The following is a 13,724-nucleotide window of genomic DNA, read 5'->3' as shown; positions in this document are numbered from 1 at the left end:
TATAGTTCAACTTTTTATTTCATCAGAATTAATTGTAGGGCTGCATACAAAAATTTGATGGGTCAGATTTCCCAGTTGAAGATCATGCTTATTCCTGCTTGATCTAATCTGTTTATTACAAGCATTTGGTTTGCTGTTGCCAACAATGCTGGAAATATGTAAAAAAAATATATATATATATAATAATAATATTATTATTATTATATATATAATAATAATAATATTATATATATATGTTGCACTTTACATCTTTTCTAATCTTTTTATTTGGGTTTTAATATACATGGGTAAAATTTGGCAATTGTTATAAAATCATGTTCTTTTTTTAGGCTGCAATACTGATAACATGCATACTATAAAGTCAGGAAGGAAATTTAATTTACTGGCTTTTGTTCAAGGAAGTACGATCCTTTCCTTTGCAGCATCAGTGTGGTTTCATATTCTTTTTTCCTCCTGTAGATTTCGTAATAGTTCACACCCAGTTATCATGGGAGGCAATGATTCATCCAGTGTGGTGCCATCCTTTACTAGACTATATAAAAGGATGTTTAAATGGATGACCAGAACACTAAATTAAAAACTACTGCTGTATATGTACTGAGGCAGACACCTTACACAAGCTTAAGGTACGTACTTTATGTTTACGTTTATTTCTTATTAATGTACCTTTCTTAAGTTTGATCTTTCTACCATATCACTTCTCTTTATTTTACTTGTTGTTTGTCATGACTTAACAGCACTGTAGCTGAACATTATATAGCTTACTTTAATTGGCATAATTAAGAATTAGTTCAATATTATTTTCCTCAGGATGGGAAAGCAATTCCAAGCCAGTGTTGCAAATGACAAAACAACTGTGCCATCTAAGGTGAGTACAATTTCGCATTTTTATTTATTTATTTTTTATATTTATTGTACCATTAACTTTGATTAGCATAATTACTTTTTCTTTTTTACCCTAGCTTTTGTCAGTCGACCGCAGAAGTCGATGCCCAGTCGCAGTTCATTTGAGAAACTACCAGGATGGCGCAACCCACCAAGATACCCTGCATCAAAAAGCAGTTCAGGTATCTTTCGATAACGATCCAGTTTAGACCCAAAATATTATAGCTACGAAAGTTTCAATTTTTACGATATATATATATATATATATATATATATATATATATATATATATATATATATATATATATATATATATATATATATCGTATATATATATATATATATAATATATATTTATATATATATAAAATTATTATTTTTTGTATTATTATTTATTTATTTCAGAATACGCCATGCAACTCGAAAACTTGCGAGGGCTCCATAATGAACCCCAAATCTCTGATACGTGGGTCACCCAAAATCACACCTGGCTCCTCTGACATCCTCACCCAAGCAGTGGATTTCATCGACCAATACTACAAATCATTCAAAATGTAGGAACTTAAAGTCATTCTTTAAATTTTACACCAACTCCGCACACTAGTCATTACAGGTCATTAGTTTGTCGGACAGGTCTTAAACATGGATCCATTTTAACGTTTGTGAAAAGTGATAGTGGGCTTTATATTGTGATTATGGACAGATGTGAAGACAGGTGAAGATTGGCACTAGAGTGCGATTCATTTGTGCTGTGAGTTTCTTGCCAGGAAACATTCGTAAAAGTACAATAGTATTTATATTTAGTTATTATTAGCCAATCAACAGAAAACGCCACAGGGTACTCATTTCTTATAGCACTTTTTATATATTTAGGATGTTAGGATGGAAATTATGGGAAGATGACTCATTTAGGTTGGTGAAATATGTTTTACCATTTAAACAGTCCGAATCCAACGGAACACCAGGTTCGGGTTGACAGGGTCGCACTGGAGATCACCCTGACCGGATGCTACACACTCACTGCAGATGAACTTGCTTTTGGGGCCAAACAAGCGTGGAGGAACGCGCCGAGGTGCATTGGCAGGATTCAGTGGTCCAATTTGCAGGTATGTGATTTTATTCACGCAATATGATCATGGATAGCACTTCGGCAGCAATGTCATTCGCATGTATGCGTTTAAACAAACAAAGTGCTTGTTCTGCAGGTTTTCGATGCGCGTCAGTGCAAGACTGCCGAGGACATGTTTCAGGCCTTGTGTACTCATCTAAAGTACGCATCTAATGGAGGAAACCTGAGGTAGGCTGAATTTATAGTGAATACAATAAGGCTAATTTTGAGCAATCCTTTACTTATCGTCTTCTCTGAGTTCCATCAAATTAAACTAAGTAATCTTTTACTAAATAAAAAATATATAGGTTAAATAATAAAACAAAATAATAATAAAAAAATGTTATACAGTTTGCTAAAAATGACAAAATTCTATCTGATGGAATTTTGTTATGAAATTAAAATGCATAAATCTTAAAAATAAGCTAAAATATTTGTTTGTGTGAAAGTCTGATTATTTATTTATTTTATATCAGGGACCCATACTTGCTTAAAAGTTACAAAAACACAATTTTTGATTAACACGGAACAATCGAGGGAAGAGTCTCTCATTGGTGGGTGTATCATACAATTTCATAAGAATTTACTCGTAACTTTTCCACCCTGTACTATATTGTGATGAATTTACAAATTTTAACTATGAATGAATCAACCTGCACATATTGGATGACAGCCACTAAAGGACCATGTTTTTGTGGATTGCAGATCCGCCATCACTGTTTTCCCCCAGAGAACAGATGGAGAGCATGATTTCCGTATTTGGAATGGCCAGCTTATAAAATATGCTGGCTATCAGATGGAGGATGGAAGTGTGATAGGAGACCCAGCAGGTGTAGAGTTCACACAGGTAACCAACCATGTAAAATAAAGTTGAATCAAAACTGAAACATTTATACGTTTTTGTGCAAATATTTGTTGGTTATCTGTTTTACATGATTTCTTACATATTTTGTGATTCAATTTCAAATGGCATCTGCCCACCAAATCTTTGGCTCTACAATTAAATAATCATTAGTGATGGCTACTAGAAATTGTTTCTATTTTACAGAAGGATAGAAAATTACCACTTTTGTACTAAATCTCAATATTTAAAAAAATCTTAATATTTTATTGTGTGGTCCATCCACATTGTACCATTATAGGTGTGTATTCAGCTTGGATGGAAACCAAAGTATGGCTGCTTTGATGTGCTTCCACTAGTCTTGCAGGCAAATGGAGAGGACCCTGAACTTTTTGACATACCATCAGAACTGATCCTGGAGGTCCCCATAGAGCACCCACAGTAAGGGATTTGGGTCATTTCAGGGAAAATTTGGAGGTACTTTTAAGTTTAAAAAGGAGTTAGGTTAAATTTATTAATAAGTCAATGTTTCCAGTAATGGTTCCTCACTTAGATAATAATAATAATAATAATTCCTTACATTTATATAGCGCTTTTCTAGACACTCAAAGTGCTTTACATAGGGGGAATCTCTTCAAACACCACCAGTGTTCAGTATCCACCTGGATGATGCGACGGCAGCCACAAAGCGCCAGAACGCCCACCACACACCAGCTATTGGTGGAGATGAGAGTAGTTTGATGTAGCCAATTCAGGGATGGAGATTATTAGGAGGCCATGATAGATAAGGGCCAATGGGGTAATTTGGCCAGGACACCAGGGTTATGCCCCTACTCTTTACGAGAAGTGCCTTGGGATTTTTAATGACCACAGAGAGTCAGGACCTGGGTTTAAAGTCTCATTCGAAAGATCCAATGAGTTTTGTGAATTCAGAATCACAAAATATTTCTCATGGTATTTTTTGCATGGAAGTTAAAATTCTGTTTTATGTTCTACTTTTGTGCAGGTATGAATGGTTCAAAGATCTCAACCTCAAATGGTATGCAATTCCTGCAGTTGCCAACATGCTAATGGAAATCGGTGGTGTGGAATTCACAGCATGTCCCTTCAATGGCTGGTACATGGGCACAGAGATTGGAGTGAGAGACTTCTGTGATAGTCAGCGCTACAATATTTTGGAGGTGTGTTTTCTTTCATTGTGTCATATGGCTGGGATTGACTTCCAGAAGTATCTGTAAAACAAATAAAGCCATGTTTTGAAACCTCTGTTTGAAACTGATTTTTACTTTTACTGCATTATATTCTGTAGCGTGTTGGTCAGTTAATGGGCTTAGAGACATGCAAGCTGTCTTCGTTGTGGAAAGACCAGGCACTTGTGGCCATCAATGTTGCTGTGATTCATAGCTACCAGGTAAAGTGTCCTTCCTTTGATCTTTGTCTTGCAGAACAAGTAAAAAGGTTAAATATGCTTAAAATAACTTGCATATAGGTGCAATCAAAAGATCCTCAATATTTCTCTATATCAACATCTCAATGTTATTATTGTATCTGGAACATATATTGCCATTAAAAATATTTTTTACATCAATATGTTTTTGAACTTACTAAACATGCTATTTAAGTAAAGGTAATACAAACATTTTGATATTGATTGGTCTTTATGTTTTCTCTTGTTTTATTGCTGTGCAGAAAAGTAAGGTCACCATCACAGACCACCACTCAGCATGTGAGTCCTTCATGCAGCACATGGAGACAGAAGTCCGATTGCGTGGTGGCTGTCCAGCTGATTGGGTTTGGCTGGTGCCACCCATGTCTGGCTCACTCACCCCAGTGTTTCACCAGGAGATGCTAAACTATGTCCTCTCCCCATTCTTCTATTATCAGGTATCAACCTTTCTAAATAATAATCAGCCTTATGACAATGAAGGGTGGCCATGGAAATAAATGAAAATATGTATAAAGATTTTGTGCCTTATTAATGAAATGCGGGCAGAAAGAATTGCTGTGTAAACCATTCATTAATACATTCTTGTAAAGTAATTAAGTGAGAATATATATATATATATATATATATATATATATATATATATATATATATATATATATATATATAAGAATTGTTTTACAAATTTACATAGAAATTGTTCTGCTAAAATAAATAAATATTTACAAAAAATAATTACCAATAAAAATATGTGGTGTTTTTGTTTTTGAAGACTGATCCATGGCTAACACACAAGTGGAAAGATGAGAAGAAAGGATTTAGGAGATGTAAGGTCAGCTTCAAAGGCCTTATAAGGTACTAACAGATCAGCTGCTCCAAAAACAATATTACATTGCACCATATTAATGTCAACAATCATTGACATTTATGCATGGGTGTTTTGCCAAAATGTATCTTTAATGACTCAGTACCATCAGAAATTAATCTACCAGACTGTAAAAATGTCAAAGGATTTTTAAGACAATTAGAAAACAATAGAAAATAATATATTCTGTTATATTTTGTTTTATTTATATAAGTTATGCATATGTATTTTTTCAAATACTAATTGAGTCTAAATAGATCTGTAACTTACAGAATTTCTGTAGCATATCCAACTGACAATAGAGACATATAAATGTTAATGTATCGTATTTGCTATAGTTTACTTCCATGTTGCTGCTTTGTCAAATGGCAATGCCAAATGTAAATTAAGTCAATCACTGAAACAACAGCACCACCTTGAGTAACAAATAACATGTATAATATGAATGTGCACATATGGGATACTAATAATTAATCACCACTCCCAGAAAATAATATAAAAGATCATTTTTGTGAATCATTTGTCTTGTAATAAACAAAGAAACAGATATCCTGTGATAGCAAATTTATCATAAAATATGATTTATAGAAGAAGAAGAAATATATTTTGACAATATTACATATCTGGGGTCACAATAGACCCAATACACTTTTTTTTTTAATAGATTTTTGTTGCAATTTTGGCACTTTTTATTGTTACATGGTTCATAAGAGGAAGGTTGAGGAAAGGAGGCATAAATAAAAAAAAAATGATGAGGTTAAGATGAAGTTAATGAGGTAAGCATTTAAATTGAAATACTTGTGTTCTCTTTCTCTAGAGCTGTGTTTTTTGCTCAAACACTCATAAAAGCTGTTATGGCCAAGAGAGTGCGCTGCACTGTTCTCTATGCCACAGAAACTGGGAAATCACTGACCTTTGCCAAAAAGCTAAACTCCATGCTCAAACGAGCCTTTGACTCTAGGGTAAGAAATGCTGTATGGAAACTTTGAAAAAATAATAACAACAACAAAAACCTGTGATTCAGCCTCTTAACAAAAAACTTTTCATTTCATTCAATACAGCTTGTTTGTATGGAAGACTATAATTTCAGTGAACTTGAAACTGAGAGCCTCCTGATGGTGGTCACCAGTACATTCGGCAATGGAGAAAGTCCAGGAAATGGAGTGGTATGGGCACAATTCTGTATTTTAATCAGAAGAAAGGTAATAATATTCATACTTGGATTTTCACATATTCATATTTTAATTACATTCATATTTTCTATCCCTCAGAGCTTCAAGAAGCAGCTTTTCAACTTGCAGAACATGAAAAACAATGTCAGGTCTGTAGACTTTCACTGTGAAAATTTTCACTATTATTGATTGACCTGTAGATATGCTATTGTAGAACAGCAGCCCTGACATCCTCGTCCTATTACAGGTACAGTGTGTTTGGCCTTGGGTCACGTGTGTACCCTCAGTTCTGTGCCTTTGCCCATGCTGTGGATGACAAGCTTGCTGAGTTGGGGGCCAAGCGTCTGACTGCAACAGGGGAGGGAGATGAACTTAATGGGCAGGATGAGGCCTTCTCTGCCTGGGCTTGCACTGCTTTTAAGGTTGGTGAGGTTTCCTATAAAGCCTTTGGGCCTTAGATATCAATGATTCAACGAATCACAGAAATAAATCTTTACTAAAGCTATGCACAACAAACAAATTAAATTTTGTTAAAGAAATGCATCATGATTTGTGTTATTTCTGTTTGTACTTCAAGGAAGCATGTGAGGAGTTTAACATTAAAAAACAGCTGAAAGCGGTCGAGCAACAGTCCGACTGCTGGGAACCAAAGAGATACAGAGTGCAGCCTGACAGTTGCATCTTGGACCGTGTTACAGGTACATCCCCAGAGTCCATATCAAAACCCTAATAATGTAGTTATATATTTGAATAGTTATATATTATTCATATATAATATGATGTAATATATATATATATATATATATATATATATATATATATATATATATATATATATATATATATATATATATATATATATATATATATATATATATACACACTAACATTCAAAAGTTTGGGGTCACTTGCCTGAAATGTTTCTCATGATCTTAAAAACCTTTTGTACCAACCTATTAATTTATTTAATTACAAAACTAAAAGGTTATTTAAAAAAAAAAAGTTTTGAAATGGATGTCTTGGACTTATGTTTGATATATATTATATATAATTGTATTATAATATAATAAAATTATATTTTCATATTATGAAGATTTGTTCATATTTTTATGAAAATCAACTTTATGGTTAACCTGATTTTTTCCCTCTTGATATAATATTTACATCCATTAATGTTCTGTTTTTACAGCACTGTCTGCTGTTCACTCTAAAACTGTGATTCCTATGACACTGAAGAGAAGGCAGAAACTGCAGAGTGCTCAGTCAAGGTTTGATTCTACCACTTCAATTGACACGTCCATACATGTTTTTAGCAGTGCTGTTTTATTTATTTATTTTTATTTATTCTTTTTTCAGTCGTTCCACTATCCTGGTTGAGCTAAAGGTGGATAAGAACACAGAGGCCTTGAACTTTGCCCCAGGAGATCATGTAGGTGTTTTCCCTGAGAACTCTTCAACACTGGTGCATGGTATTCTGAAGCATATTCCAGATGCCTCTCCTTCAAACCAGAGCCTCCACCTGGAAATCCTCTCTGACTCTACTCATGGTAACAATTTGTTTATCTTGCCTTTTTTTGTCAGACAATAAACAGTACACTAATGATAGTTATATGATGGCAGTTCTTACAAGCTACTGTATGTATGTACCCCAAATCTGATCTTATTTTTCTATTGTATCTTTTCTGTTGTGTCATTTAGAGGAAGGTAGATGGCAGATGGATGAACGGATCCCTGCTTGCACTCTAGTCCAGGCTCTTACATACTTTATTGATATCAATACTCCTCCTTCACAAAGTCTACTGCGCAAACTCTCCACAGTGGCTGGTCAGAAAGCCGATTGTAAACGACTTGAGGCACTTGCATCAGTAAGTACATTACATACCTCCTCATAACGCCTTTGTGACCAAAAGTGTAGCGATTTGTTTGCTTTATTTGTCTTTATTGCTTTTGATTTGAGTAACTTATATTTTGTTGATAAGATTTATGCAAATAAAATGTACAATATTCTTGCAACAAATAATGAGAATGTTCAATGTCTCATAAAAGCACAGTAAATGTTTTGTTTAAGCTGAAGTGTATTAAGCTGAAGTATTTCTGTGCCACTTGCATCACCAAATGCAATTAGAAATATAGCTGCGAGCAGCCATTTCAGGGCCAAGCCCCCTATATTGCCAATATGGCCTTTATGGCCTACAGGACATTTAGGACCCTCAGAGTGGCTATGGTGTAATTTTCAAATTCATACTGGTTCACAAGTCATCAGAGCAGGGTTCGAACCTGTATCTTTCCGTATTCCAGCTCTTTGCACAATCCACTGAACCATGTTGCCTAGTGGTTGACAGCCACCAGAGTGCATACCATGCTGACAGTACACACAGCGGTTACCATGATCAACTTCATATTGAAGTAACTTTTAAACAAAGATGAAAATCTAAATTCAATTAGCACTGCAATCATTCAGTAAGCACAGCACAAAGACATCCAGTAAAAGAGAAATCAAACCATATGACCAGCCTAGGTGGAGATTCAAACCTATGAATTTTAGAATTTTAGAATTATAGTCCAGTGCTTAACACACTGTGCCACTCAATTGACATGCTCAATGAGTGGCAAGAGACAAGCTGAGTTTAGAGTCAGCACACAAGTGTGGGTCATCTTTTTAACTATATGTGTGCCTCCTTCAAACAGCTCCACGGCACACAGGTACATTGCACATACCACTGGCTATAAAGCCATAAACTGTAGAGGTGCTAAAGAGACATATCAAGCTAAGAGTCAGGAGGTCTTAAAAAATATATAAATACATTTTGGCATTTCTCTCTGCATTTTCTGAAAATACGATAAACCAAATATTTACCAAAAATCAGGAGGAGAGTAATCAGACAAAATCAGACTCTTTGAGGCTTGGCCCCTAAAAATAAGCATTTTTTTCAAACAGCTTTTCCTGAATATTCCCTTCTTCTGCCATTGGTCAAAAAAACAGATAGTCCCGCCCTAAGCTCGTGCCATTGGTTGAGTCAATGTTTAAAGACATTCTTGTTCATGACATTGTGCTAAATTGCAAACATGACCAGTGGATAGGTTTATAGTATTACAATCTCTCCCTAGGATTTCCAAGAATATTCTACATGGAAAGATCTCCACAGGCCTACATTCTTGGAGGTGCTTGAAGAATTCCCCTCTCTAAATGTCCCTGCAGCCTTCCTTCTCAGCCAGCTTCCTCTGATGAAGCCCCGTTTGTACTCCGTCAGCTCCTCATTAGACCGTCATCCGAACGAGCTCCACCTCACAGTATCTGTGGTCGAATACAACACTCAGGGTATGCAGACACTCGGTATCATATAAACAAAGAAACACATTTCAAATTATTCTATAATAACCAAAATCCATTTTGCAATAGACGTGAAGATTATTATGTTTTAAGAAATTTATTTAATTCCATTGAGTTTCAAAGAAGGTTTCAGAAAACAAGACAATACGTTTTCTTTGGAAACTGCAAAAAGTTACTTAAAAACTTCTCATCTTTTCTCTTGTAATCCAGGCGGACTGGGCCCAAGACATTTTGGCACCTGCAGCACGTGGCTTAACACCATCAAAAGAGGACATGTGGTTCCCTGCTTTGTTCATCGGTAATGCAAGTTAAAAGCTTTTTAAATATGAATATCTCATACAAATATTTATGAAGGCAGTTTGGTATTTTATATTGCATACATCTTAACATGGAAACCAAAAACTGCATCTCAGTTTTAGTTAATCTGTCCACTGAGAATGATTGCATATGGATTTTCTGACTTGCTTCCTGCTAATTGTTTTTTAGCTCGGGTGGGTTCCATCTCCCAGCAGACCCCAACACTCCAGTTATTCTGATAGGGGCTGGAAGTGGTATTGCTCCTTTCCGTAGCTTCTGGCAACAGCGAGTTCATGACATGAAAAAGACAGGTAATACACATTAAATCCTAATTTACGGTTAGTTAATCCAGTTCATCAATGAGCATCACTATGCAAAAAGCATTTTAATATGAATCTTAAGAGGCATTGAGTTGTTTTACATGTTATTCCAATATCATACATTTGAATGTGTCCAGTACAGTCATTTCTGTACTGTACTGTGCAGTAAATTCTACTTAATATAGTATGGTTTTTTTTTCCCCATTTAACTTTTAAATGTATTTATTTTTAGGTCTGAAAAGTAGTGCGATGACATTGGTATTTGGGTGTCGTGATTCAGAAACAGACCATCTGTATAAAGTAGAGACACTGAAGTTGAGAATTGATGGTGTTCTAAGCGACGTCAATACAGCATATTCCCGCCATCCTGATAAACCAAAGGTATCTCAGAAGTTCTATTTGTCATACTGTAATAAAAAAATAAAGTATTTTTTAAACTTTATTATTCCGTAAGACCATGTCAGCCTGTCGTACTCATTAAATTGATTTGAACTGCTATCAATTTGTGTTGTGTTGTCTATAAACTTGTCCTGTATTGGAACAGATGTATGTGCAGGATGTCTTGAGGGAACAGCTAAATGAAAAGGTCTTGGAAGTTCTACACAAGAACACTGGTCATCTATATGTTTGTGGTGGCATGAACATGGCCCGCGATGTTGTATGCACTTTGAAGAAGATACTGGCAAGCAAAACTGGCATGACCATCACAGAGGCTGGAGAATATCTGGAAAGGTTAAAGGTGAGCTCTTAACATTGTAAATTGTGGCAAAATTTGGAATCCGTGTTTAAATCTTTAAGTTGTGGATTTTTTTTATTGCCCTTGTGTGAAAAGTTCTTTGACCAGTGAACTCATGTTATCATGCTTTTTGTTGGTAGGGAGAGAAGAGATATCATGAAGACATTTTTGGAGCATAATGGCAGAGATGTGCTGCATCATGTTTATCTTGTCACACTCTGAATCATCTCTAAACTAAATCACATTTTGCCACATGTTGAGGTACTAATGAGGAACTACTTCAAATTTTCATCTTATGTTTTTCCATTTTTAATATCCTTGGAGAATTTGTAAATATTGTTTTGGTCTTTGAAATGTTTTTTTTTTTTTACTTGTTATGACTGTATGTACGTGACTCTGTATTTACATTAACATTATGTGATGATTATTTACAAAGCTAAAGCTTTTAAAGTATGGTAGGCAATGCTCTGATTTTAGATGCTCTAATTTAAGAGAACTGATGGCTAAATTTCAGTGCACTAGAATATTACATACAGGACAGTTTTTATTTTTTACATTTTGTGCCATATTCTTTAACATATTGTGGATCTAAGATCAACTTTCACAATTTCTGTGGTTTTGCTTTAGTTTATGAAGCGCACATCTTTTGTTTCCATTTAGTTTCCGAAAGATTCTGCTAATTATGACATTTTCATGTCTTATACATGTTTTTTTACAACAAGCTATAGATTATTTATAGTCTTAAAGACATTTGATCATTTATATTATCTTTTATTAATGTTTTACGATCATTTGAGGTGATGTTGTAAGAACTTGAGATTTAATTAATAAAATGAATGGTAGGTGTTAAGTTTATGCATTATTGTGTTAAAGTGTAAAACATTCACATAAATCAGTCTGATGTGTATAAAATATACAGCACAAAATTAAGATATACTAAGAAAAATGCAGAAACATAATCAATTAAACTGAAATAAAGTGCAATTAATTTTGTCACAATGTTTGTAGAGGAAGCTTTTGCAATTTGGGGATTTATGAAACAAATTTATGTAACATTTTCTTTAAGGGCCAGATCCAAAAGAGTTATGTCAGTGTAGTAAAACATTTTTTTTTTTTCTTGTAGAACAAAAATCTAAATAACCAATCACTCAAATGAATATCTTTAATTATACTGTAAATGCTTTAAAGACACTAGAATTTGTTGTGTTCCAAAGGCACTCAAGTTTATACTTCCATAGCAACAGTAACCAACCAAAACAGAACACAGTTCATATGGTTTGGCCATTCAGTACACTGCTGTGACATAACAGATTCTCATGTCAAACAACAACATATCATAAACTGCAAAATTTGTGGAATTAAGGAGAGGTTGCGGCAGAGCCGGCCCAAGGCATAAGCGAACTAAGCGGCTGCTAAGGGCCCTGGTGGCCACCAGGGGGCCCCCAAGAGCACATTAATTTTTTTTTTTTTTTTGTGATTATACTGTCAATGGACAATGGTAATTATACAAAAACGCAATATTAAATGCAATATTATGTTAACGGGCTGCAGGATGCAAGCACATTCAGACAGCAAAACAGCAATGTCACAAAAAAGAACATATCCTCTGATGCAAAGAAAAGGAAAAAGAAGAAAACAGAGGAAGAGAAAAAACATTTCTAAGTTCCACAAATAACTTTTTATTATTCATTATTTAATTCTATAGAAAAAGCAAAAACTAAAAAGACCCTGATCTGAAGTTTGTATAATATATTATGAACATTTTTAGTCTCCAAAGGTCCATAAAGCTAACTTTTGATAAGACAAGGGAATGTATTTGAATCTAAAAACGATAAAGGTAGGTTAAGTAGCTAGGCTAAGTTACGAGCTAACATTAGCTGGCTAGTTGGTTAACATAGCCTATGTAGCATATCTTCTTTTTTAGGAAAGTTTGATTAATCATCCGTAAATACCCTTGACATCTTAATATATTATTAGTACAACATATTACTTAGCAAGTTTTAGATTAAAGTTTTTGTCTTCTGTGTAAAAATAACTTTCCTAGGTATATATTTTTGTAATAAAAATAAGCTACTGTTCCATAAACTTTGTACTGATAACAACGTAACATTATTTACATTAGTCTACCATTTTGGGGTCTTTGCTATTATATTCCAATATCATTATGCCTCAGTTAGCTAGTTATAGATTAAGAGTTGTTGTTTAGGTGTACAGATGGCTTGGTGCTGTGTATAATAATTTGTGTTGAGAAAATAACTTTATAAATATTCTGTCAAATATGCACTTTTATGAAACTTCCCTAGGAGCACTGTTGAAATATTTTGGACGTGGGGCACAACCGATGCCACCTGCCCCAAGTTCCAGTGCTACAGCTGATGATGATTTTTCCATATTTACAGGTGAAACTCGAAAAATTAGAATATCGTGCAAAAGTTCATTAAGTTCAGTAATTCAACTTAAAAGGTGAAACTAATATATTATATAGACTCATTACAAGCAAATTAAGATATTTCAAACCTTTATTTGATATAATTTTTATGATTATGGCTTACAGCTTATGAAAACCCCAAATTCAGAATCTCAGAAAATTAGAATATTACATGAAATCAATAAAAAAAAAAAAGGATTTTAAATACAGAAATGTCGGCCCTCTGAAAAGTATAATCATGCATATGTACTCAGTACTTGGTTTGGGTCCCTTTTGCATTAATTACTGCCTCAATGC

General features: G+C 34.3%; 1 protein-coding gene across 1 annotated transcript; it reads left to right on the top strand.

The window, feature by feature from the left end:
• Positions 1-552: 552 nt before the first annotated feature.
• Positions 553-11,716, top strand: nos2a (nitric oxide synthase 2a, inducible). Its single transcript, XM_052102766.1, has 26 exons — positions 553-626; positions 811-868; positions 963-1,067; positions 1,291-1,439; positions 1,829-1,991; positions 2,091-2,182; positions 2,699-2,840; positions 3,136-3,275; positions 3,841-4,015; positions 4,144-4,245; positions 4,524-4,718; positions 5,051-5,133; positions 5,961-6,105; positions 6,205-6,309; positions 6,415-6,464; positions 6,563-6,737; positions 6,893-7,013; positions 7,505-7,583; positions 7,672-7,862; positions 8,014-8,180; positions 9,424-9,634; positions 9,857-9,944; positions 10,133-10,254; positions 10,496-10,644; positions 10,808-11,002; positions 11,140-11,716. The coding sequence occupies exons 1-26, from the start codon at positions 553-555 to the stop codon at positions 11,176-11,178; spliced, it is 3,315 nt and encodes a 1,104-aa protein (XP_051958726.1). The 3' UTR covers positions 11,179-11,716.
• The last annotated feature ends 2,008 nt before the right edge of the window (positions 11,717-13,724 follow it).

This window comes from Xyrauchen texanus, chromosome 3 (genome assembly GCF_025860055.1).
Source record: "Xyrauchen texanus isolate HMW12.3.18 chromosome 3, RBS_HiC_50CHRs, whole genome shotgun sequence".
NCBI classification, from domain to species: domain Eukaryota; kingdom Metazoa; phylum Chordata; class Actinopteri; order Cypriniformes; family Catostomidae; genus Xyrauchen; species Xyrauchen texanus.
The sequence above is the reverse complement of the archived record's forward strand: the minus strand, read 5'-3'. Positions and strand labels throughout refer to the sequence as shown.

Excerpts from the sequence above, each read along its gene's own strand:
- nos2a (XM_052102766.1), top strand. The coding sequence starts at position 553 with ATGGATGACCAGAACACTAAATTAAAAACTACTGCTGTATATGTACTG. Across the intron at positions 2,841-3,135 it reads CAGGTGTAGAGTTCACACAG|GTGTGTATTCAGCTTGGATG; the intron begins GTAACCAACCAT and ends GTACCATTATAG. Across the intron at positions 7,014-7,504 it reads CATCTTGGACCGTGTTACAG|CACTGTCTGCTGTTCACTCT; the intron begins GTACATCCCCAG and ends CTGTTTTTACAG.